General features: G+C 55.8%; 2 protein-coding genes across 2 annotated transcripts; one reads left to right on the top strand and one right to left on the bottom strand.

Moving 5' to 3' along the window:
- Window positions 1–8,957: 8,957 nt before the first annotated feature.
- On the bottom strand, window positions 8,958–15,813 carry LOC138102462 (serine/threonine-protein kinase pim-1-like). Its single transcript, XM_069000167.1, has 6 exons — window positions 15,754–15,813; window positions 11,549–11,743; window positions 10,647–10,697; window positions 9,965–10,331; window positions 9,386–9,562; window positions 8,958–9,061 (listed from the first exon to the last, which is right to left on the bottom strand). Exons 1-6 carry the CDS (start codon window positions 15,811–15,813, stop codon window positions 8,958–8,960), a joined length of 954 nt encoding a protein of 317 aa, XP_068856268.1.
- Window positions 15,814–21,335: 5,522 nt separating this feature from the next.
- Window positions 21,336–23,061, top strand: LOC138102461 (serine/threonine-protein kinase pim-1-like). Its single transcript, XM_069000166.1, has 4 exons — window positions 21,336–21,372; window positions 21,688–22,054; window positions 22,457–22,633; window positions 22,958–23,061. Exons 2-4 carry the CDS (start codon window positions 21,709–21,711, stop codon window positions 23,059–23,061), a joined length of 627 nt encoding a protein of 208 aa, XP_068856267.1. The 5' UTR covers window positions 21,336–21,372; window positions 21,688–21,708.
- The last annotated feature ends 2,574 nt before the right edge of the window (window positions 23,062–25,635 follow it).

The raw sequence follows: 25,635 nt of genomic DNA, 5'->3' as shown, positions 1-25,635 counted from the left end.
CCCTCACGGTGGGATCCTGGCTGGAAGCATCACAGCTCGGGTCAGGACTTTGGGTAGAGACTTGGAGAGCCACTCAGGGCACAAGAGGGTTGGCAGCCCTCAGAAAAGAAAAGAAAAATGAAAGAGCAGGCGCATTTATGAAAAAACCCTTTTTTTTACCGACCCCTGTTTCAGTAGGTCAGGGCAGTAGACAGAAGGTAGCACAGATTTGTAGCTGGCACCCGGGCCTATTCCTGTAACTAGACTCGTTACTGCACTTTCCATCTCCATCAGTTGTTTTTACGGTAGAGGAAGATATTTGGGAGGGGCACAATGGGCCCAACACCATGGGAGCAAGTCCAGGATGTCAACAGCTTTCAGTTGTGAATGAGCAGGAAAGCTAAGAGACAAAGTCAGGCTTTTTTCTCATCCTGAAGGGGGAGAAGGGAAAATTCAGAGCTGACAAAAATATACCGTATTGGGGTGCACAAGTGCAGGGAGAACCCTCCCTTGCTGGACAGGAGGTGCTATGAGCATTCAGGGATTCTTTGTTGGCATAGCAAAGTCTCCAGAAGGCAGCTGGGGAGAAATACCACTCCTTCCACCCAGTGTTCTAAAGCTCTGGGCTACATGGTACAACAAAGTTATCAAGAGTTGCTCTGTTACATAACACAACTCCCGAATGTGAGACGGGGTTAGAGGCTGGTAACACCAGGGGGGTTCCCTTGGAGTCCCTAGGGATCACTTTCTCTGCCGCTCCTTCCTCGGCAGCGGGGGTCCCCTCCCGCTCTTTCCCTGCCCCAGCTTGGGAGGCTGAGCCTGCTGGAGCGTGTCCATCTGTCCTAGAGTCTCTTTTGGCATCTGCGTACCCCTGCACAGCTCCTTTAGATGCTGCTGTCCCCTAAATCCAGGCAGACCGGGCTGCATTTGCCTGCTGCCAGTGTGAGGGGAAGAAAGAGCAAGAGTTCATTAGGGCTTGACCTGAAATGATGTTTTGGCGTTTCTGCTTCTTCTCACAGCTTTGGCAGGTGAGCAGCATCTCTGTCCCTGCCGCCTGCTGGCCCTTGGAATGCACACATGAACCCAGGTATCACTTCTGGCCAGTTGTTCAGCTGCTTTGTTCTCCGGAGAGAGACCGAAGTTGAATTTTTCCTTCCCTGGAATTTCGGATTTTCTCCCTTTTCTACTGGACTGCTTGATTGCTTTAACATCAGAGCACATCGGGAGGACTTTCCACCGGGCACAGAGGGCCTGGCCCTGGGCCAAGCCGCAGCTCCGAGGAGACCAAAGGCAGGACTCTAACACTTTCCCAGGTTTTTCCTCCACAGCAAAAGATTTTATTATTTAGCATTATTTTCCTTTCCCGTGTGTTTGTTAAATAAATAGTTTTATCTCCTTCACTTTCCTTCGAGGAAAATTTATTTTTTCCCGACCCTGGTGGGGGAGGGGTGATTGTGCCTTCTCTCAGAGGATATATTTCTAAATTTGGCCAAACCGGAACACCCAGCACACTGCCATGCACAGGCTTCGCTGGCTGCAGCTCCCAAGGAGAAGTGTTGCTTAATGACCTTGTGTTCTGCCCAGCTGGACATGAGAACAGCAGTACTTGGAAAGCAGCCTGTGGTGAAAAGCACCCCTGCTTCCACCCCAGCATGACCCTGGGCCTTTTTCTAAAAGGAACAGGAATGGTATAATTTATTGGCCTGGTTTTTGGTGCTTGAGGTGGAACAAATTTCCCGAGGGCCTCTTCTCCTTTTTCCTGCAAGAGGTGGAGTTGTGCTGGGTTGTGAGCACCCTGCAGCATTGGTTTGGGGAGCAGCTTGCCGAGAGTCAGGGTCTGGTTCTGTTAATGAGGGCACTTGCCAGTGGGGAAGTGGCTCACAGCGAGGGTGGTTGAGGGCAAGATCTTATGAAGGGAAAACAGCCCTTAATGTGGCAGGTCAGCTCTAGTTTTTCTCCTTCCCTCTGCTTCCCATTTTGAGCTTTACTGTTCTCAGGCTTAACCCAGAAGTTGTTCTTGCTGCAGCCAAATTCCATCCTGCTATGCTGCTGTGGACATCAGTTTAATGACAAGAGGGATGCAGCTCCCTCTCCCAGGCAGAGCCGTCTGGTCAGTGCCTGGGCAGCAGTTTTGTCAAGCAAGTGCAAATGGGGACAGTCAGTGTAGAGAGCCGTGGGGTGAAGGACCAAGGGAGCTGTAGGAGGTGGGAGAGGGTGATCACCCACTCTGTAGGGCAGGTGGTGGCTTGTGCCCTCCAAGGCTGGGGCAAGCCAGCTGACTTCTCAGGCCAGGGCAACAGCGCCATGGGAGAGAAGGGAGTTCTTTTTACTGAGACACTGTAGTCTTGTGTTCTTTGAGCCTTGGTGAGCACTGGTCCTTGTTGGCAAGGCTCCCCCAGAGCTCATGGATCACTGGGACTGTTACAGGAGTCCTTTCAAGCCTTCTTGGGTAAAGGAGGGGCTGAGGCAGCTGTGGGACAAGTGCTCTGCCTGGGGCACTTGGCAGCCTCTGGGTGCTGCCTTTCAGGGTTTGCCCCTCCTTGACAAGACATGTTTGAGTGGGAAGACTTTGAAGGCAATTTATCACTGTAGGGCTGTTAAATGTTGATTTGACAGAGACAAATGTGTTACGCTCCATTTCACAACCTTCAGGGGTAAACGTTCTCCATTCTCAGTATCTCTGATTCCCTTGGGGTCATCTCTTTCCCCAGATGCATCGTTCCTAAGCTGACAGCGTGCCCCTACATCCTGTGCTACGATGAGTGCCATCTGAAGGAGCCATACGAGAGGAAGTTCCTCATTGTGAATAACAGCCACATTCCTGGCTGCTACGGGCTTATTGCCCAGGTTTGGCATCGCATCCACCTCCTCCTCTCCAATATTATTGAGGAGATTATTGGGGGAAAAAAAGGGTTTGGTTTGCTGGTTTCTATTCAGTCTTAAAGATCTGCTGAGAACAAGATCCTACCTGAATGTAAACTTTAGGGTGCAGTTTAACCTCCTGAGGAAGCAGTTCATGTTCTAGTCTTCGGGATGTGGGAGATCTTAGAGGGTTGTGAAAAGCTGCTGCATTCACAGACACCAACGCCTGTGCTGGCAGCCTCCTTGCAGGACCCCCTGAGAATGCTAAACCTACAATTCTTGCATCTTGTTTGTGCCTTTCACCTTTTTCCTGGGGATTTTTAGAAGTGTGTGTGAGTTGCCATTGTGGTGGATGTTAAGGACTTTAAAGTTTCTTCAGAGGTCCCTCTGAAGTTGCATTTGATTCTGTCCCTTCTAGAAACGCAAGGAAGATACTCCTGTGTTCTACTCCAGCTCCGAGCCCTGTGGGATTGTCCAGCCTTTCAGCATAGCAGAGATTCCAGTTACAATCGAAGCCCAAAAATTGGGCAAGTATGACACCAGTGTCCTTATTGGCGTGTTCGGGGATGAAGGAAACTTGCTGGTGAGTGCAAGGGGAGACGTGTGCCTTTGTGCAACTCATCCTGGCAGGGTGCAAAGCGTACAGGGATTCTTCCAGAGAAAACAGGCACAGGCTGGTATGGAGAAGGACAGAAGGGATTGGTGGCATACACAGCTCATGCCTTATAGGTGGTAATCTCAGTGTCTGACACAGCATATAGTTCATCTAAGCTGGAATCAAGGATAATTTTAGTTAATTAATCTTTAAAATGCCATTAACTTTGGAAACATCTGTTTAAAAATGTCATGTCATCTCTCTGAGCACAAAAGAGAATGTCAGAAGATTTCTGGAAACCTTGAGCTTTCTGTAAAAGAAAGGAAAGCTGGCATTTGGAAAGTAGTTGCAAGGATCCAAACATATTAAGACATACGGAAATGATGATGCCAAATCCCCTGGATGGCACCATCACACTGGGCCAGTATTACAGCTGGTGGTGGGGTCCGTGGCTCTGACCCAGGAAGAGGTGACTGGTCCGGAGAGATGGTCCCGAAAGGGATCGCCGTCCCGAGGCCCAGTGTCTTCCCTCAGCTGCTGGCAGGAGGGCCCTTGCAGGGGCTGTCAGCTCTTTAGTGATTGTCAGCTCGTGACTTCAGCTCAGCTCTGCAGGGCAGCCTCCAGGCCAAACCAGACCAGAGAGAGACGAGAAGGCCTGTGTGGCTGGTTCCGCACAGAGGTAGCTTTATTGTTGGTTCCCTCTGGCGAAGGGGAAAGCCAGGGACGAGCTCTCTCCCCCACAGAGCCAGGGGGCTTCTTTTTATAGGGATACAGGGGATCAGCAGGGGACCAATGGGTTACAGAGGGTCTGGGACAGACCAATGGGTTACAGAAAGATCTGCATAGTGTCTCCCAAAGGATTGTGGGTCCACTTTTCCTCGCCATGACCAAGAAGTGGCTGCCTTTTCAGGGAGTCCTGCTGGGCAATTGCAAAATCTCTTGTCTCAGCAGAGATCCCTCCAGGGCAAGGGCTGGGCATATCCCACAGGCCAGTGTGGCACTGCATGTAAGTCAGTCAACAGGAGGGCCAGGCAGTGCAGGCTGTGGCAGGGAGCCTGAAGTTTGACAAAACAGTTGCTTTTAACTATCACGCTCCTTACCTTAAAGAGGAGGGTTTCTCCCCACTAGAATAACCAGTTGTTTAACTGTCAGCCTGGTCTTAATTACAGATTTCTTGAAAAGCTTTTACCTTTGGGCCAATAATTTGTAGTTTGAAGCTTTCTCTTACCTTAATCCTTTTTAATTTGGAGGTGAATGTATAGGGATTCCTTGTGGAACAGGGGCGTATGATAGCCCAGGAGAGTTGGGGCAACCCAGGACTGCTGCAGAAGCACCCCTGAAGGGGCCTCAGGCTGCAGATAGGCCAGAAAGACACCTGGCAGCAGGCAGCCTTGAACAGCCTTGGGAAAAGTTACATGCTGGTCGGCTCCCCTGCTGCTTAGAGGCTGTCCTGTGGAAATAGTGCGTGAAGCTTTGTAGATATAAGTGAGTGTAAGTAAACAATAAAGGAAGCACGATGCTCAAATAGTATTGGTGTTCGTATCGTGACTTTGGCCGGCTCCCCTGCGCTCGGAACCACCCCCCCCCCCCCCCCCCCCGCTAAAGGTGAATGTGTCTTTTTTTTTTCCCCCAAAAGCCCAGTATTTCAGCTGGAGAGTGGTAGTTGTCCCTAAAGAAATAACTTGAGCAGGATTGAGCTGTTTAAGCTTTTTAGCTTTCCCTGTTGTGGTTTGGTTTGGTTTTTTTTTCAAATCTTTCTTGCCTACTTTCTGGAACAGAGACAGGTGTTACGGAGCACTGGAACGCGGGCGGATATCTACCCAAGTCCAAGACTGATAGAATTTGTCATGATCCCAGCGCTACGTTGTAGTACACAAACCTTTCACCTCGTCAATGAGGGTTTTGTTGCTGCAGACTTCAGGATGGCGGTCGTACCCCCCCTACAGGGTCCCCAAGTGCAGGATCTCAAAGATTGAGTAATAGTTTTGGGCGCAGATTAATGCAAAATACAGTAACAGGATGAATCACCCCAGAACAAACATTTTGGAGGAAAACACCAGGTCCTGTCAGCATCTCCTGGAAAATGCTACATTGCCGTTATAAACATATTTTTCTTTGCAATGATGACATCAGAAGGGCAGATTATCAGACACTGTTTCTGGTCCACATTAAGACCTGGAAATGAAGACAGTCTCCAAGCTATTAACACCTCAAATTGTTCATTGGGAGCAATCTGATGACCAGGGAAATATAGCTACTCCCATACTGTTTTCCATCTTGTCTTCTCTTCTAGCCTCATTCCCTGCTTTTGTTGGTTCAAATTCACAAACGGGGGCTACCGTTTCCATTGGCTCTACTGGACCATGGAATGTTACAGACCACCTGAGGAGGAGGGCCAGAGCCTCACATCTGTCAGTAGCTCCAAGGACGAAGAGGATTCCCAGAGCCCCTGTTTCAGCTGCAGCCACGGTCAATGGAGCTGCAGCCAGACGAGTCAGCTCACATGGTGGTGCAAGGCTTCTCCAGCGTTCGGCAGGTGAGGTCCCCACCAAGGGCTGAGCCTGGGGAACCATCAGATCCCCTCCCCTGGGCTTGTTCCACAGTCCCTTGACATTTGCCTGAGGGAATGAGCAGGGGCCTTCAAGAAACTGGCTTAAGGCCACACGTTTCCATGGCAGCACCAGTTGCTTTCCTTGCTGGCCACCATCAGGCCAGCTACGGCTTTATCGTGATTTCACATCTACCAAAACCCAGTGCTGATCCCAAAATAGGGGTGGAAGGAAATACTGCTCTTTTGGGCAAACAGTGTTGCATGCTGAGTCAGCAAGGAAAGACAGAGAAATAAGTTACACTTAGACTAGGAGCCCAAGAAGAAAGTGAATTAAACAAGTGCCAAGTGGTTTATCTGGGGTATGCACAGAGTAAGACAAAAGCTGTGTGAGAAGGGAGGGAGGGTCTCCCAAGTGCCTTTTGTGGCTGTTGGGGTGCAGTGTTAGAGACAATTGAGTGCAGAATAAATAAGCTGGAAGAAAAGGGGGCAGTGACCATAACTCTGGGGCAGGAATAGGGCCCGTGGTGGGTGGTGAGCCAATTTGCTGGATGCCAGCAGCCACTGGTGACAAGTGTCTCTTGCAGGCAGGAGGTGCAGGATTACGTGCTGTGTGAAGCCACCATTGGGGAAAGCACAACCGCAGAGCCAATAACAGAAACAGTCCTTACTTGTGAGTTTATTGATCTCTCTATAGAAGTATCAGCCAAAGAATTCCCTTTCTGAGTGGAGAAGGTAAGTCTCTGGACTGCAACCTGGCATTTAACAGCACAGCTGAGGAGGGTGTGTGCTTGTGTTAAAGCCCCTCTTTTTACCCTTCCTGAGGCACTTTGTAAAGTGAGTGAGGATGCTTTTAGAGATGAGACTGGTGTTTAACTTCCCCAAAGTAAAATTGCAGTAACAGCTGCACTGCCAAGGGGGATCGTGGCCACTTACAGAGAAATACCAGTTTCTCTGCTCACTATAAAGGGAGATTTTTGAAGATCCTCTAAGGCAGGGTGATGTCTAAACACTGATACTGTAGGGAAGCTGGGGAAAATGGGAATTCCTGTGAATTCCTCAGGCTTACAAGGAAAAACCCATCATCTCCTGTGTCTCTTTGCCTTCTCTGCTGTTGGCATGAATGCTTTATGGTATAGCTATATGGTATAGCTCTGTGCCCCCAAGCCTCACCTGCCTCAAAGGACCCCCAGACATCCTGCAGCTGCAGTGATGATAACACTGGGGCAGAGCAGGTGCCCTTTAGTCTCTGGATCCCAACTCCTGCATCATCTTTCCCTCTCCTGCAAGTTGTCTGAAAAAGAGATGTTTCATTATTTGGTTTCTGTAGTTTCAGGCCTCTCCTCTGGTTCCCAGGCTTCCACTGAATCACAGAATCCCTTGAACAGGCAGTTCAGATGTAATTAGAAGCTTTTCAGCTCTCCCTGATTCTGCCTGGCTTCTGCTCAATGCCACACACATTGATTTATCACATACTATAGCACAGCACCTGTTTGGTATCAGTACATCCAGAACTAGTTTCCCAAACTCTCTGGTTTCTTTAAACCATGCAGGAAGCCCAGCACAATGCATAGACAGGAAAGAAGAGCCTAGGCTGATCAGAGCTTTGAAGCCACAGACACCTTGTCCCTGTAGCAAGGGCAGCAGGACACATGTTGCAGATGAACTGCTTTTATGAGGCTGCTAGAGCCAATAAGGTTGTAAGAAATGACTGTACATGAGTGAAGATCATCTAGTGCTGTTCTGCTCAATAGAGAGACAAAACTAGAGACAAATGCTCTGGATTCCCTTTCTGCTTTAGATCTTGTTCAAGCAGCTGCCTCCTCTCAGGGGCCTATTCCCTCATCTGTATGTGGGAGTGTTTCCCTGTCCCCCAGAGGATGCTGTGGTTTCTAAACATGAAAAGCATCTGCTATAAAGAAAAATCTCCTGGAAGGGTAGAAGCAAATAGAAAGGGTAATAGAGATGGATGAACTTCTGGGGCTGAAAAATGTGAAATGCAGCAGAAGCAGGAGGAGGTCTGTGGCCACTTGAGGTTGTTTTTCCTTGTCTCCCTCCCTTGCTGGACAGGAGGTGCTATGAGCATTCAGGGATTCTTTGTTGGCATAGCAAAGTCTCCAGAAGGCAGCTGGGGAGAAATACCACTCCTTCCACCCAGTGTTCTAAAGCTCTGGGCTACATGGTACAACAAAGTTATCAAGAGTTGCTCTGTTACATAACACAACTCCTGAATGTGAGATGGGGTTAGAGGCTGGTAACACCAGGGGGGTTCCCTTGGAGTCCCTAGGGATCACTTTCTCTGCCGCTCCTTCCTCGGCAGCGGGGGTCCCCTCCCGCTCTTTCCCTGCCCCAGTGTGGGAGGCTGAGCCTGCTGGAGCATGTCTATCTGCCGTAGAGTCTCTTTCAGCATCTGTGCATCCCTGCACAGCTCCTTTAGATGTTGCTGTCCCCTAAATCCAGGCAGACCGGGCTGCATTTGCCTGCTGCCAGTGTGAGGGGAAGAAAGAGCAAGAGTTCATTAGGGCTTGACCTGAAATGATGTTTTGGCGTTTCTGCTTCTTCTCACAGCTTTGGCAGGTGAGCAGCATCTCTGTCCCTGCCGCCTGCTGGCCCTTGGAATGCACACATGAGCCCAGGTATCACTTCTGGTGAACCCAAGTGGCCGCGTCAGTTTGAAAGGGCGGCTGTTGTTTCACTGTTACCTTTCTAGGCTGGTTACAGCTCCTCCTGCATGTACTACAGCCTGTGCTTGAAGACACAGAACTACCGTCCTGGAGAAAAGGCATCAAAAGCTTGACAAAGGCTGAAGGGAACACTCTGATTACCCCTTTTCCCAAGAGGGTTCTTTAGCTGAAGTTGCTAAACAGGACCAGACTTGACACCCCGGCATGGGTTTGTGATTGTTTTATTTCTCGAGCCCTCAGTCCTGCATGGGACTCGGTAATCGGGTGCTGCAGAGGCTCTGGCAAGGCATCAAAGACGCCTGCCCCGCACCCAAGGGTGGCGCAAGATCTCCTCCAGCGCTGGCCTGTCCGCAGGGTGCTTGGACAAACACCAGCGGATCAGATGTTGGCACTCTGGGGAGAGAAACCAGAAAGCGCCGGTCACTTGCAGAAGGCTCCTGCCCAGCTGCTCCCGGCGCCTCCAGGGCCCGGGCTATGCTGCGTGTGCTCAGAGCTGTGCCAGCCTCCCGGCTGACTCTGCCCTTTGCGGGACAGTGGCACGGCAGGACACGCGCCACCTCCTTCAGCCAAGCAGGCCACACCGACCACGTCGTCACGGGCTGCCTCCTGCGGCCAGCTCTTGAGGGCAGATGGGCCTCCCGCGCAGCTGCGTGAGGGCCACGCTGGGCTGCGCGGTGCCATCTGCCAAAGCCTGCCTTCTTGAGGCCAGACACCAACCTGGAGAGACCTGCTGCCAGAAGAAGAGCTGCCCCGACACGATGTCACGGTCCTCCTGGAAGGGCATGTTCCCGCAGACCATGACGTACAGCAGCACACCCAGGGACCAGATGGTTGCCGAATGGCCGTGGTAGCAGCCAAGGCAGATCCACTCGGGTGGGCTGTACATGTGTGTTCCTAGGGGAGACAGGTGGCGCTGTCCAGGTGCAGGCTGCTGGCTTCCAGAGCCTGGTGCCAGCCTCCTGGCGGAAGCAGGGGCTGCACCGGTGGCCACAACTTCCCCCCGAGGCCACCGGGCGTTCCCCAGCCAATTGGCCAAAGCCAAGAAACCGTTCTGCAAGGCAAACAAGGCCAGCGGAGCAGCCCAAGCCCTTGCGGGCCTGCCAAGCCGAGCGGCCGGGGCCTGGCTTTGGCAGCCCCCCTCTGTGGGCAGGGCTGGCAGCTGGCTCCTGGGGCACAGCATCTGCCCCGTGCCAAAGGGCAGCCGGCAGCCGGCTGAATGCCGCAGCCCACAGCCCAGGAGGGAATGGGGCCGTGCAGTGCCTGGCACTGGGAGCAGGGCCTGGCCTGTGGGCTCACCGGCAAATCGCGTGAAGGCCTGCTCCTGGAGGAAGGTGCCGCAACCGAAGTCGATGAGCTTCAGGTCGCCGCTCTCCGGGTCCACGAGGAGATTCTCTGGCTTGATGTCCCGGTGCAGGACGCCGCAGGCGGTGCAGTGCCGCACGGCCTCCAGCACCTGGCAGAAAAGCCAGCGCGCCATCTCCTCGCACAGGAACCCCTGCTCCAGCAGGAAGGCCAGGAGATCCTGCGATGGCTCCGGACGCTCCATCACCAGCAGGAAGCTGTCAGGCAGCTCAAACCAGTCGAGGAGCTGGATGATGTTGTGGCAGCCAGAGCCCACCTTCTCCATGAGCACGATCTCCATGGGAACACGGGTGCCGTCGGGCTGTGAGGAGGAGACAGTGCCTCCAGCAGGCCTGATACTGCCCTGTGGCTCCGCTGCCTCGTGCCTGGGATGCCCCAGTGCCCCCTTGGGCAGCCTCCCTGGTGCTTGGGCTTCCTCCCGCCCAGGGGATGCTTGGGGGGTGCCCCCCTGCCCGGCCCCATCACCAGTGTTTGGCATCCCCGGGCCCGCGATGCTCCGGCTCGCACGCTGAGCCCACGCCCGCTCCCCCCGCCCTGCGCCGCCTCCCGCCCTGGGGCCCCGGCCTTATCCCTGCCCGCCACGGCCCGCTCTGTCGCGGTGGCCCCGCTCACTCACCAGCTCGTACCACCGCAGGACGCTCTCCCGGGCCACGCGTTTGATGGCCACCTGCAAGCCCACGAGAGACGGGGCTGAGCTCAAGCCCTGCCCCGCCCCGCCCCTGGCCCTCCTCCCGCGCCCCGCCGTCTCGGCCACTTTACCGGACTCCCGTCTGAGAGGCGGATGCCCGAGAAAACGGTGCCGAAGCCACCGCTGCCCAGCTGAGGGCCCAGCTGGTACAGCTCCTGCAGCTTCTTCTTTTGCCCTGCGACCGAGACCGAGCCATCAGCCTTGCGCCCAGGGCCCCCCCGGCCAAGTGCCCGCGAGTAAAGCGAGCCGAGCCACCGCGGGCCACGTTGCTCTGACCTGCTTCCTGCTGCGCGCCGGGCAGCGGCCACCGCCTTGCAGCCGTCGGGCAGGGGAGCGGCAGAGCTGGGGCAGGGGAGCGCGCAGAGGCGGCTGCAGGAGCCGGAGGGCAGCGGGGCAGGGCGTCACCGTCGCTGTCCCCGGCGTCGTGGGCTGGACTCTGCTGTTGAGGACTGCCGGGGCTACAGCCCGAGGACTCGCACAGGGGGGTGTCAGGAGCAGCTGCAAACCAGGGAGGGGTTTTTTGAAGCCGTGGCATCAGAAGCACTGGAAACAGCCAGAGACTCTGCTGCTCTCAAGGGCCCTGGCCTGGCCTGTGGATGCCCCTCAAGAGCCCCGAGGGAGCCTCAGACAGCTCCTCAGAAGATCTCACCTGCTACCAGAAAGGCCTTCCTGGTAGTCGGTGGCCGTCTTGGAGCAGCTTCCTGGAGATGGAGGAACCTCCTGGGTCTCTTGAGGGTCATCTCTGCCACCAGGCACGGGCTGTTGCCAGCTGGCACAGCCGGCACAGCGTCCTGGGAGCTGTGGGCCGGCAACTGCTGGCTCCAGCTCACTTGCTGCTCCGCCACCTGCTCCTGAGAAGGCTCCCCTGGATCGGGCTGGGCTCCCACTTGGACTTCTGGGCTTTCCCTGGCCACGTCAGTTGTCAGGGTTGCGCCCGTATTGTTGAAGTCCGTGAGTCCAAGGGAGCTGGGAGACCTGTCCACAGGCTCTGCACCTTCTGCAGGCTGACAGGTCTCACTGAGCGTCTGCGGGGGATAGAAGCTGTCAGAGATAGCGGAGGCTCGTGGCAGGATGGAGGATCTCTGACAGCCTGAGCTTCTTGCCTGGATGGTGGGTCCCTCATGGTGTGCCGTCCTTGCAAGGGTTGAGGCTCTCCCAGGGATGGATAATCTTGCTGGGAGCGGCCTCTTGAAGGGATGGAGGCTCCTGGAGGAGCTGGACGAGCCACAGCAGGGCAGGTGGCCTCGCTTCACCAGCTCCTCCAGTTCTTTCCACAATGCCTGCCACATCCCAGAGCAGAGCGGCACCCATGTCCCATTGCGAGCCCAGAGCAGCAGCATCAGTTCCTGCAGCTCCTGGGCCACTGCCACGCAGGGGCCGCAGCTGCAGGGGCTGTCCAGAGGGCTCGCGGGAGCACGTGGCCGCTTGCGAGGGGTCACCCGAGGCCTGGAGGACCTGGGAGCCACAGGGGCTCCTCGCTTCCTCCGTGAGCCTCTGGGCTGCACCCCTGGGCGCTTGCGCCTCTTCGATGTCCGTGCCTGCCGCCTCCGTGGTTGCCAGTGGCCAACGGCCCACCAGACAGCCACAGTGGCCAGCAGCAGGACAAGCACAATCACCAGGACGCCACCGTCACACATGGCTCCGGCGCGTCCCATCGCGACTGCACTGGCAGCTGCAGGTGCTGGCAGTGTTACATAGCGACTGCGCGGTGATGTCACAGTGCTGTGGGCCAGGACAGCCAGGTGACATCCCAGCCCTGCCTCTCGCCAGCGCTCAGCCCCTTTGTGCCGTCACAGCCCTGTGCCCACCTCAGCGCTCTCCAGTGCCACAGGAGGAAGAAAGGGACTCCCTGTGGGCACTTGAGGGCCCTCTGGAGCAGAGTGGGTGGAAGATTCTTGTCTAAGTAGGACATAGGGATGAGGAGGGGAACAATGGTGGTGTCACCTCCTTGCTTGCAGAGCATGGGACATGGATTGCCCAATGGGACACTGTAAAGTCCTTGGGGAGAGCAAGCCCTGCTCAGCAACATCCAAACCACCCGCATGCTATCCACCGCATTCCCATCCTGAATCCAAATCCAACTCTGTTCCACTTCCTGGGAAGAAAATGGATCCTATCCCATTGAAAACCAGTACATCAGCCAGTTCTTCACCCAGCACACCCTGTCCCTGCTCATCTCACATCTGGACACCTGCTCCAGAAGGATTCTGTGAGGGACAGGATCAAAACTCCTCTTAAAATCCTGAAATACAACCTGCAATGCCTTCCCATCACCCATGAGACAGGTGACCTTATGGCAGCAGGATAATCAATCAGTTAGACCAGAATTTCCCTCTGTTATCTCACGCTGCCCACGGCTGACACTGGCACTGTCCTTCCCATCACTTCCCAGTAGTGCCAAGCATGACCTTCTCCACCATTTTTCCTGCTATCAAGATTAGATTAAGAGGGCTGGAGTTTCCTGGAAAGTCCAAGCACTTGCTGTCAAGTCGCATACAGCTGGAGAGCATTGAGCCAGCATGGACCTCCTTGGGCTTTCAGGAGCTTGGGTAGATGATTTAGGGGGTTCCTTCTGGGACATACTGGGATGAATCCCATCCAATGCCACAGCCTCATGGATATTGTTCTGGTCCAAGCTGTCCCCAGCAATCCCAAATGGAAGATCACTGTCCCTCGCACCACTCTGCCTCCTCCATTGGACACCCTTCAGCACCCAGAGAAGCTGGTGGTACTTGGCAGAGCCAGGGTCTGTGGGACAAGGACACTGGCAACAGCTAAAAGCAGAGAGGATGCCCAGAGAGCCCAATTCCCACAGGATTCTGCCATCTTGAGGGGGTCAGCCTGTCCTGAGAAGATGCTTGCCATGGCTTTGGGCATTGCAGTCCTGCTGGCCCTGGTGGGCTGCACAGCCGTGGAGGGCTGAGCTGAGTGTCCGCCACCCACGAAAAGCTGGGAGAAAGACTGCGGACAGGACGTGGGATCCCAGTGACCTCCCGCCCCCAGTGCAAACATGGTGGCCACACCTGTCCTTCCAGTGGCCCCGTAACAACTGGTCTTCCAGTTGCTTCAGTGCCTGGAGGGACCCCTCAATCCCGACAAGGTGCCAAACCCCAGCGTCCTGCCATGGACCTGTCTGGGGGTCTCCACTGAGAGTCCATCCATAAGCAGCTGCTCCAGGAGGTCAAAGAGGAGGCAGTGAGGAGAGCCCAGCAAGGCAGGGAGGGGAGGAGATGAGGGGCTGGGAAGGGAAAGGGAGGACCACGCACTTGGTCTCAGAGGACCAGGCACTGCAGGCTCGGCACTGCTGGCTCTCAGGGTGCCCTGGATGGGCAAGGTGGTGCCAGGTGCCATCCCACCATGTTCCCCGGCTGTTCTCTTGTCCTCACAGCCATGACCTTGGGACAGATGGCTCTGCACATCCTTGTCCTCCTCTTCTGCCAACACAGTTCAGGGAAAATACTTCCACTACTCCACCTCAGTAAGGGTCCCAGGTGGCTCCATGCTGCTCAGGGTGCTGGAGGTGGTGGCAGAGGAGAACCCTGAAACCTTTAGGTGAGAGCCAGAGGGGCTGTGGCAGTGGGGTTGGGCATCCCACCACCCAGCCTGGAGCCCACTCCATCTTCCTGGCTACTTCCAAACGTCCTGGGGCCCCATGGTTGTGGTCTCCATCCACGAGCTGGCTTCCAGCATGGATGACAGGACATACTGGCAGTGCCACAGTGCTGGGGACACCCTCGATGAAGATGGGTGGCCCAGGGTGGCCACCAGCTGGGGAGCGTATCCAGGCCATCTTCAGCTCCTACTGATGCCACTGAAAGACACTGGGAGCCGCCATGGAGCAAGGAAGTGTCATTCCAGCATGTCCCTGGGTATCTCTGTGTGACCCTGGGAGTGGCAGACAGTGCCACAAAGTAGGAGGTCCCTTGTATCCCCAGCTTCCAGGGCAGGGAAAACAAGGAGGTATTGTTCCTACAGTCCCACCCTGGCCTAACTGGAGGGGGAAGCCAGTACAAGACACCAAGAGCCCCTAGGACACAGGTGGCAGGGATCCAGCAGATGACCCTGCACCAGATTGGCTTGTGGGGCCAGGGTGGAGGATTTGGGTTATAAACCTCAGGGATCAAGGGGACCCCCAGGATCCAGGGGACGGGGTGGGCAGCACAGAGCAGAGCCGATCGAAACCGCGATGGGGAAGGGATCAGTGCCATCTGCAGGGCAGAAGGACACTGGACGCGGGAGTGACCGCAGAGCCACCGTTTGATGGAAATGGATTGGTAGGGGTGTCAGGGGCTCCCATCGTACCAGGGACTCACCACACTGGGGCCCTTGCTAACAGGCAGGGTTGGTGCAGACAGAGAGCAAGTCAGTTCCCTGGGACACACGGGACCTCTCGATCCACTTGCAACTTTAGGCCTAAGGGGGGAAAGTGTCAAGAAGTTCTTTGATTATTCAGGGACCAAGTGGGATAGAGAAGCAGCTGCATTTTATTCAACCACTATTGGTAAATGCGGGGGATAGGTTTGAAAGGCATGAATTTCTGTTTCTTCCTGATTGTGATTGTAATTTACTGGGAAGGGATTTGATGGCTAAACTGGGAATGTAAATTAATATTGTGAAAGGTGATAAGGAAGCTACCACTGCTGTAACTGTCTGTCAAATGCCTGAGAAGACCTATGCTGAAGTAGACCCAGGGAAATGTGGAAAATTAGATATGGAACCTCTCCAAATCACTTTGAAGCCACCAGGACAAGTGGTGTTTAAAAAGCAATACCCTCTTTCAGGAGGGAAGGAAGGGGTTACAGCCTTTTACTGAGTCCCTGTTAAAGGCAGGTCTTTTGGAGCCACGGATGTTTCCCTATAACACTGCTATCCTTCAAGGTGAGAACCTGGCAGAATTTTAAAGTGTTAAAAAGCAGATGAACTGAGGCTCCTGCCCTAGCCCTTCCAAACAGGGAAGAAGTATTTGCATTTTATGTGGATGTTGAACAGGACCACGCCAGAGGAGTTCTAGTGCAAGAACACCACGGGGCGGTACTTGAAGACCGATGGCCCGTTCTTCTGAAATGTTAGACCCCTCGGCGAGGGGTGGCCCCATCGTTTGCAAAATTGTGCAGCCACGGTTTTCATGGTAACTGAGGACGGCAGGAGGCTCTCTAACCCTTAAGCTTCACATCAAGTTAAGGCTTTGTTGACCAAAAGAGCCTCTCATGGAACAGGAGGATTTAGAATTAAGTAGGGGGGAAGGGTTTAACCCCACCTCCTGTTTAACTGGTCCCGAGGGAGGAGACCTGAAGGAAACTCATGACTGGATTCAGGTAATAGATCTCCAGATGCCGAGGAGATATTAAATTATCCCCCTTGGAATTAATGTTTGGGATTTTTCTTTTTCTGGAGCAGTAAATCAGGATGTTGATGGGAAGTCTCTGGTTCTGTTCCCAACAGGGCAGCCATTTGGCGCAGTCCAGGAACGCGGCATCAGAGTCCATGGAGGTGTAGGACAGATCTTTCCCTCTCCCACTCCCCACTGCCACCAGCTCCCCCTGGGCAACGAGGGGGCTCCCGGCTGAGCGAGGGCAGCGCGAACGTGCAGCAGCTCAAGGATCCGCTCCCTGCGCACTTCCCGGGACAGGGCTGCCCTGGGCCTTGGCATGGACGCCCTTCTCTGCTCGGCGTGACCCTCCTGCCTCAGCCTCGCTCAATTCGATTCATGTGCCTCCCGTGAGGGACACCCTCCACACAGATCCTGCTTCTGATTCCTTGGATCCACAGCGCTGTTTTTCCTGGATTTCAGCCACGGCTTCCCCTGTGTAAAGGATAGGGATACATAGGAGGAGTGTGTTGGGCTCCCCTCCACCACTGTTAGTGGTTTCAGGCCCCCAAGAGCTCTTGTGTCTCCCTTTTTCCCAACAATATCCCTCCATCCCCTCCTTCCCGACGCTTCCCCTCAGCAGCACCGAGCCTTTTCCCCGCCCTTTTTCCCCTCAGCGCTGGCCCCGCCCCCGCTCAGACCACGCCCCCTCGGCGCCGCTGAGGCCTTGGCCACGCCCACCGTCCTGGTGGGACCGGCTCCCCGCCCTCCCTTCCCTAATTAGCGCCCTTAGTTCGTCCCTCGTTAATACGTCCCTAATTAGGCCCCTGGCGGCCAAGAGCAGGGGTTTGGAGGAGCTCTGTGGGACACCCTGGCTGCGTGGGGCAGACCAGAGACGCCCAGTGTTGTCCCTCCACTCAGGGCAGGGATTCGGGGCACCGCGGCCACTCGGGGAAGATGCTCCGTTGCCAGCCCACACCTCCACGAAAGGGAGAGGAGGAAAGCAGGGTGCCAGAGACACAGAACCCCTCAAGACTTCCCCAGCTGGGTCTTCTCCGCCCCGCCCCTTCCAGCTGTATGCCGTGTTTACAGGAGCTCAGAAAGAGGAAAAAAAAAGAGAAACGAGCTCCACAGTGAATTCCTGAAAGAAAAATCCATCAATGGCCAGGAGACTCCTGTGGCTCCTTCCTGAAAATCAGGGCTGTGGGGAACAGGGTGCAGGGTGTCCCAGGACACAGAGCTGGACACTGATCCCTCCTGGATCTCCTTGGCACCCCTGTCCCAGGCAAGGATGGTACTGAATATCCTCTTGGAGCTGTCCCAGGAAGGTCCCTGCTCCCTGGCGCAGGATGGGAGGGGTAGAGGTGGTCCTCTCACACTCATCCCACTCATTCCCCCCTGCCCTGACTTTGCCCCTGGGGTGCTCACCCCCCTTTTTAGGGTGTCCAGCCCTGTTCTCATGGGGAACCTTGGCAGCACCCATGAGCATAACCAACCTTTCTGGGAGGCTGGGAGCACTGGTGAGGGAGGGGGCTGTTTCTGGTGACCTGGAACTTGGCTCCTGCTGTGAGCCAGCGGCTTTCTGCCTGCTGGGCTGGGGGAACACCCTCTCTGAGCTCTGTGACAGCCCCAGCCCCACACCCACTCCTTGCCACAGCTCCTCCCAGACAGCATCTGCTACGGACATGTCCCCTGCTACTGTCCTTTGGCCAGGGGCCTTGTGGCTCATGCCAGACCCTTCTTCCTCCCCAGGGAGCCTCCTCCCAGGTAAGGGGGGAGCCCCCCACAGCCCAGGACTCTCCAGCTCAGCCCCCCTGGAGCCAGGCCGCCGTCTGAGTCCCACGTGCCCTGAGCCAAGTGGGGACTGGTGGCCGTCTTGGCCACAGTGACCACAGATAAATCGACTTTCCAACCTCTGACAAGAGGAAAAGGGCCAGCAAAACCTCAGTTCGGGGCATGAGGAGAGCAGACTTCAGACTGCTCAGGGAACTGGTAAGCAGGGTCTCCAGGGACAATGCTTTTGCAGGTGCTGGGGTCCATCAGTGCTGGTCAATTTTGAAACATCACCTCCTAAGGGCACAGGAGTAGGAGAGTCCCAAATGTCGGAATCCAAGCAGACGAGGCAGAAGGCATCTTCTCTGGGAAAGAGGATGGAAAAGAAAGCTGTGTGCCCAGTGGAAGCAAGGTCAGCAGAAGAATACAGATGTCAGGAAAATTAATCCACAAACACCACAGGTTTATGTCCAAACAAGAGACAGAGCAATCCTGTTACTTTATTCGAATAAAGGGAGAGGCCATGGGCATTTCCCATGGGATCTCTCAAATTGTTAGAGGACGCAGCTTCCTTTTTCTCCTGATTTCCCGGCTGCATTTTCCTCTCTCCTTCCCCACTGGCTGAGGTACTTGAGAGGTACAGACTTCCCGAATGGCTTAATACAAACCCCCTTTCTAATGTGCACCCCCCACCCTCATTCTTTTCCTTGTGTCTCTGTTCTTTTTCTCTAAATCCAGGGATTAGCAGAGTCTTGAGTGAGTAACAGTCTGTGTCAATTAGTGGAATTCCTATGGAATTTATGGTTCCTCCCTTTGCTTCTTTCACCTATCAGTATCTGGCTTTATCTACCATCATGCCCACAGATAGTTTGTAAAGACACCTCCTCCTCATTCCTTCCACAGAGATGTCTCTTGCCACTGTAGGGAGAACTTTGGTGCAGTGAAAGCTCAGCTGGAGAGGAAGGTGGCCAGAAGTGTGGGGCACAATAAAGAGTGTTTTTAAATATATTAATGGAAAAAAACATTGTAGAAATAACATTGTCCCCTTCCAGGATGTGGATGGTCACCTCACAAACAGGGACAGGGACACAGCACAGGTGTTTAATGCATTCTTTGCCTCTGTCTTCAACACTCCTCCCTCCCTTCCCAGTGGAAAACATGCACTGTACCAAGGGACACTGCAAAATCCTTGAAGAGGGCAAGCCCTGCTCAGCAGAAACCAAACCACTCATGTTTGATCCACAGCATTCCCATCATGAATCTGAACCCAGCGTGTGCCAGCAATTGGGAAAAAAGGAGCCCTATGCCCGTCAAAACCAGAGCAGTGGGAGCACTATGAGCACTCCTTGGGAAATCCTGACTTATTTAGAACAGAGGCAACGCAGAAGTCGGTGAGCTGTTACAGAAAACTCTTCCTGCCCTCGACAGCCAGTTCAGGAGAGCTCCCCAGAGACACAGGAACTTCAACTCCCTTTGTCTCTGGAAGATTTCTCAGGCACAGAGAGTGTTTCCAGTTGGTACTGCTGCAGTGTCCTGGGAGCCATGGGCTTGACACTGGTGGCAGCAGCACTCTTCCTGATGTGCCACTTGCTGCAGGGAATGACTCACTGCAGCAGGCTGAGCTGTTCTTACTGCCAGGCTTTTTCTGGCCATGTGCATCTTTAGAGATGCGCTGGTTCTGCTGATCCCTGAGGTGGGCACAGGGCTGTGACGGCACAAAGGGGCTGAGCGCTGGCGAGAGGCAGGGCTGGGATGTCACCCGGCTGTCCTGGCCCACAGCACTGTGACATCACCGCGCAGTCGCTATGTAACACTGCCAGCACCTGCAGCTGCCAGTGCAGTCGCGATGGGACGCGCCGGAGCCATGTGTGACGGTGGCGTCCTGGTGATTGTGCTTGTCCTGCTGCTGGCCACTGTGGCTGTCTGGTGGGCCGTTGGCCACTGGCAACCACGGAGGCGGCAGGCACGGACATCGAAGAGGCGCAAGCGCCCAGGGGTGCAGCCCAGAGGCTCACGGAGGAAGCGAGGAGCCCCTGTGGCTCCCAGGTCCTCCAGGCCTCGGGTGACCCCTCGCAAGCGGCCACGTGCTCCCGCGAGCCCTCTGGACAGCCCCTGCAGCTGCGGCCCCTGCGTGGCAGTGGCCCAGGAGCTGCAGGAACTGATGCTGCTGCTCTGGGCTCGCAATGGGACATGGGTGCCGCTCTGCTCTGGGATGTGGCAGGCATTGTGGAAAGAACTGGAGGAGCTGGTGAAGCGAGGCCACCTGCCCTGCTGTGGCTCGTCCAGCTCCTCCAGGAGCCTCCATCCCTTCAAGAGGCCGCTCCCAGCAAGATTATCCATCCCTGGGAGAGCCTCAACCCTTGCAAGGACGGCACACCATGAGGGACCCACCATCCAGGCAAGAAGCTCAGGCTGTCAGAGATCCTCCATCCTGCCACGAGCCTCCGCTATCTCTGACAGCTTCTATCCCCCGCAGACGCTCAGTGAGACCTGTCAGCCTGCAGAAGGTGCAGAGCCTGTGGACAGGTCTCCCAGCTCCCTTGGACTCACGGACTTCAACAATACGGGCGCAACCCTGACAACTGACGTGGCCAGGGAAAGCCCAGAAGTCCAAGTGGGAGCCCAGCCCGATCCAGGGGAGCCTTCTCAGGAGCAGGTGGCGGAGCAGCAAGTGAGCTGGAGCCAGCAGTTGCCGGCCCACAGCTCCCAGGACGCTGTGCCGGCTGTGCCAGCTGGCAACAGCCCGTGCCTGGTGGCAGAGATGACCCTCAAGAGACCCAGGAGGTTCCTCCATCTCCAGGAAGCTGCTCCAAGACGGCCACCGACTACCAGGAAGGCCTTTCTGGTAGCAGGTGAGATCTTCTGAGGAGCTGTCTGAGGCTCCCTCGGGGCTCTTGAGGGGCATCCACAGGCCAGGCCAGGGCCCTTGAGAGCAGCAGAGTCTCTGGCTGTTTCCAGTGCTTCTGATGCCACGGCTTCAAAAAACCCCTCCCTGGTTTGCAGCTGCTCCTGACACCCCCCTGTGCGAGTCCTCGGGCTGTAGCCCCGGCAGTCCTCAACAGCAGAGTCCAGCCCACGACGCCGGGGACAGCGACGGTGACGCCCTGCCCCGCTGCCCTCCGGCTCCTGCAGCCGCCTCTGCGCGCTCCCCTGCCCCAGCTCTGCCGCTCCCCTGCCCGACGGCTGCAAGGCGGTGGCCGCTGCCCGGCGCGCAGCAGGAAGCAGGTCAGAGCAACGTGGCCCGCGGTGGCTCGGCTCGCTTTACTCGCGGGCACTTGGCCGGGGGGGCCCTGGGCGCAAGGCTGATGGCTCGGTCTCGGTCGCAGGGCAAAAGAAGAAGCTGCAGGAGCTGTACCAGCTGGGCCCTCAGCTGGGCAGCGGTGGCTTCGGCACCGTTTTCTCGGGCATCCGCCTCTCAGACGGGAGTCCGGTAAAGTGGCCGAGACGGCGGGGCGCGGGAGGAGGGCCAGGGGCGGGGCGGGGCAGGGCTTGAGCTCAGCCCCGTCTCTCGTGGGCTTGCAGGTGGCCATCAAACGCGTGGCCCGGGAGAGCGTCCTGCGGTGGTACGAGCTGGTGAGTGAGCGGGGCCACCGCGACAGAGCGGGGCGTGGCGGGCAGGGATAAGGCCGGGGCCCCAGGGCGGGAGGCGGCGCAGGGCGGGGGGAGCGGGCGTGGGCTCAGCGTGCGAGCCGGAGCATCGCGGGCCCGGGGATGCCAAACACTGGTGATGGGGCCGGGCAGGGGGGCACCCCCCAAGCATCCCCTGGGCGGGAGGAAGCCCAAGCACCAGGGAGGCTGCCCAAGGGGGCACTGGGGCATCCCAGGCACGAGGCAGCGGAGCCACAGGGCAGTATCAGGCCTGCTGGAGGCACTGTCTCCTCCTCACAGCCCGACGGCACCCGTGTTCCCATGGAGATCGTGCTCATGGAGAAGGTGGGCTCTGGCTGCCACAACATCATCCAGCTCCTCGACTGGTTTGAGCTGCCTGACAGCTTCCTGCTGGTGATGGAGCGTCCGGAGCCATCGCAGGATCTCCTGGCCTTCCTGCTGGAGCAGGGGTTCCTGTGCGAGGAGATGGCGCGCTGGCTTTTCTGCCAGGTGCTGGAGGCCGTGCGGCACTGCACCGCCTGCGGCGTCCTGCACCGGGACATCAAGCCAGAGAATCTCCTCGTGGACCCGGAGAGCGGCGACCTGAAGCTCATCGACTTCGGTTGCGGCACCTTCCTCCAGGAGCAGGCCTTCACGCGATTTGCCGGTGAGCCCACAGGCCAGGCCCTGCTCCCAGTGCCAGGCACTGCACGGCCCCATTCCCTCCTGGGCTGTGGGCTGCGGCATTCAGCCGGCTGCCGGCTGCCCTTTGGCACGGGGCAGATGCTGTGCCCCAGGAGCCAGCTGCCAGCCCTGCCCACAGAGGGGGGCTGCCAAAGCCAGGCCCCGGCCGCTCGGCTTGGCAGGCCCGCAAGGGCTTGGGCTGCTCCGCTGGCCTTGTTTGCCTTGCAGAACGGTTTCTTGGCTTTGGCCAATTGGCTGGGGAACGCCCGGTGGCCTCGGGGGGAAGTTGTGGCCACCGGTGCAGCCCCTGCTTCCGCCAGGAGGCTGGCACCAGGCTCTGGAAGCCAGCAGCCTGCACCTGGACAGCGCCACCTGTCTCCCCTAGGAACACACATGTACAGCCCACCCGAGTGGATCTGCCTTGGCTGCTACCACGGCCATTCGGCAACCATCTGGTCCCTGGGTGTGCTGCTGTACGTCATGGTCTGCGGGAACATGCCCTTCCAGGAGGACCGTGACATCGTGTCGGGGCAGCTCTTCTTCTGGCAGCAGGTCTCTCCAGGTTGGTGTCTGGCCTCAAGAAGGCAGGCTTTGGCAGATGGCACCGCGCAGCCCAGCGTGGCCCTCACGCAGCTGCGCGGGAGGCCCATCTGCCCTCAAGAGCTGGCCGCAGGAGGCAGCCCGTGACGACGTGGTCGGTGTGGCCTGCTTGGCTGAAGGAGGTGGCGCGTGTCCTGCCGTGCCACTGTCCCGCAAAGGGCAGAGTCAGCCGGGAGGCTGGCACAGCTCTGAGCACACGCAGCATAGCCCGGGCCCTGGAGGCGCCGGGAGCAGCTGGGCAGGAGCCTTCTGCAAGTGACCGGCGCTTTCTGGTTTCTCTCCCCAGAGTGCCAACATCTGATCCGCTGGTGTTTGTCCAAGCACCCTGCGGACAGGCCAGCGCTGGAGGAGATCTTGCGCCACCCTTGGGTGCGGGGCAGGCGTCTTTGATGCCTTGCCAGAGCCTCTGCAGCACCCAATTACCGAGTCCCATGCAGGACTGAGGGCTCGAGAAATAAAACAACCACAAACCCATGCCGGGGTGTCAAGTCTGGTCCTGTTTAGCAACTTCAGCTAAAGAACCCTCTTGGGAAAAGGGGTAATCAGAGTGTTCTCTTCAGCCTTTGTCAAGCTTTTGATGCCTTTTCTCCAGGACGGTAGTTCTGTGTCTTCAAGCACAGGCTGTAGTACATGCAGGAGGAGCTGTAACCAGCCTAGAAAGGTAACAGTGAAACAACAGCCGCCCTTTCAAACTGACGCGGCCACTTGGGTTCACCAGAAGTGATACCTGGGCTCATGTGTGCATTCCAAGGGCCAGCAGGCGGCAGGGACAGAGATGCTGCTCACCTGCCAAAGCTGTGAGAAGAAGCAGAAACGCCAAAACATCATTTCAGGTCAAGCCCTAATGAACTCTTGCTCTTTCTTCCCCTCACACTGGCAGCAGGCAAATGCAGCCCAGTCTGCCTGGATTTAGGGGACAGCAGCATCTAAAGGAGCTGTGCAGGGATGCACAGATGCTGAAAGAGACTCTACGGCAGATAGACACGCTCCAGCAGGCTCAGCCTCCCAAGCTGGGGCAGGGAAAGAGCATGAGGAGACCCCCGCTGCCGAGGAAGGAGCGGCAGAGAAAGTGATCCCTAGGGACTCCAAGGGAACCCCCCTGGTGTTACCAGCCTCTAACCCCATCTCACATTCGGGAGTTGTGTTATGTAACAGAGCAACTCTTGATAACTTTGTTGTACCATGTAGCCCAGAGCTTTAGAACACTGGGTGGAAGGAGTGGTATTTCTCCCCAGCTGCCTTCTGGAGACTTTGCTATGCCAACAAAGAATCCCTGAATGCTCATAGCACCTCCTGTCCAGCAAGGGAGGGAGACAAGGAAAAACAACCTCAAGTGGCCACAGACCTCCTCCTGCTTCTGCTGCATTTCACATTTTTCAGCCCCAGAAGTTCATCCATCTCTATTACCCTTTCTATTTGCTTCTACCCTTCCAGGAGATTTTTCTTTATAGCAGATGCTTTTCATGTTTAGAAACCACAGCATCCTCTGGGGGACAGGGAAACACTCCCACATACAGATGAGGGAATAGGCCCCTGAGAGGAGGCAGCTGCTTGAACAAGATCTAAAGCAGAAAGGGAATCCAGAGCATTTGTCTCTAGTTTTGTCTCTCTATTGAGCAGAACAGCACTAGATGATCTTCACTCACGTACAGTCATTTCTTACAACCTTATTGGCTCTAGCAGCCTCATAAAAGCAGTTCATCTGCAACATGTGTCCTGCTGCCCTTGCTACAGGGACAAGGTGTCTGTGGCTTCAAAGCTCTGATCAGCCTAGGCTCTTCTTTCCTGTCTATGCATTGTGCTGGGCTTCCTGCATGGTTTAAAGAAACCAGAGAGTTTGGGAAACTAGTTCTGGATGTACTGATACCAAACAGGTGCTGTGCTATAGTATGTGATAAATCAATGTGTGTGGCATTGAGCAGAAGCCAGGCAGAATCAGGGAGAGCTGAAAAGCTTCTAATTACATCTGAACTGCCTGTTCAAGGGATTCTGTGATTCAGTGGAAGCCTGGGAACCAGAGGAGAGGCCTGAAACTACAGAAACCAAATAATGAAACATCTCTTTTTCAGACAACTTGCAGGAGAGGGAAAGATGATGCAGGAGTTGGGATCCAGAGACTAAAGGGCACCTGCTCTGCCCCAGTGTTATCATCACTGCAGCTGCAGGATGTCTGGGGGTCCTTTGAGGCAGGTGAGGCTTGGGGGCACAGAGCTATACCATATAGCTATACCATAAAGCATTCATGCCAACAGCAGAGAAGGCAAAGAGACACAGGAGATGATGGGTTTTTCCTTGTAAGCCTGAGGAATTCACAGGAATTCCCATTTTCCCCAGCTTCCCTACAGTATCAGTGTTTAGACATCACCCTGCCTTAGAGGATCTTCAAAAATCTCCCTTTATAGTGAGCAGAGAAACTGGTATTTCTCTGTAAGTGGCCACGATCCCCCTTGGCAGTGCAGCTGTTACTGCAATTTTACTTTGGGGAAGTTAAACACCAGTCTCATCTCTAAAAGCATCCTCACTCACTTTACAAAGTGCCTCAGGAAGGGTAAAAAGAGGGGCTTTAACACAAGCACACACCCTCCTCAGCTGTGCTGTTAAATGCCAGGTTGCAGTCCAGAGACTTACCTTCTCCACTCAGAAAGGGAATTCTTTGGCTGATACTTCTATAGAGAGATCAATAAACTCACAAGTAAGGACTGTTTCTGTTATTGGCTCTGCGGTTGTGCTTTCCCCAATGGTGGCTTCACACAGCACGTAATCCTGCACCTCCTGCCTGCAAGAGACACTTGTCACCAGTGGCTGCTGGCATCCAGCAAATTGGCTCACCACCCACCACGGGCCCTATTCCTGCCCCAGAGTTATGGTCACTGCCCCCTTTTCTTCCAGCTTATTTATTCTGCACTCAATTGTCTCTAACACTGCACCCCAACAGCCACAAAAGGCACTTGGGAGACCCTCCCT

Source organism: Aphelocoma coerulescens, unplaced genomic scaffold (genome assembly GCF_041296385.1).
Source record: "Aphelocoma coerulescens isolate FSJ_1873_10779 unplaced genomic scaffold, UR_Acoe_1.0 HiC_scaffold_76, whole genome shotgun sequence".
In the NCBI taxonomy this organism is placed as follows: domain Eukaryota; kingdom Metazoa; phylum Chordata; class Aves; order Passeriformes; family Corvidae; genus Aphelocoma; species Aphelocoma coerulescens.
The sequence above is the reverse complement of the archived record's forward strand: the minus strand, read 5'-3'. Positions and strand labels throughout refer to the sequence as shown.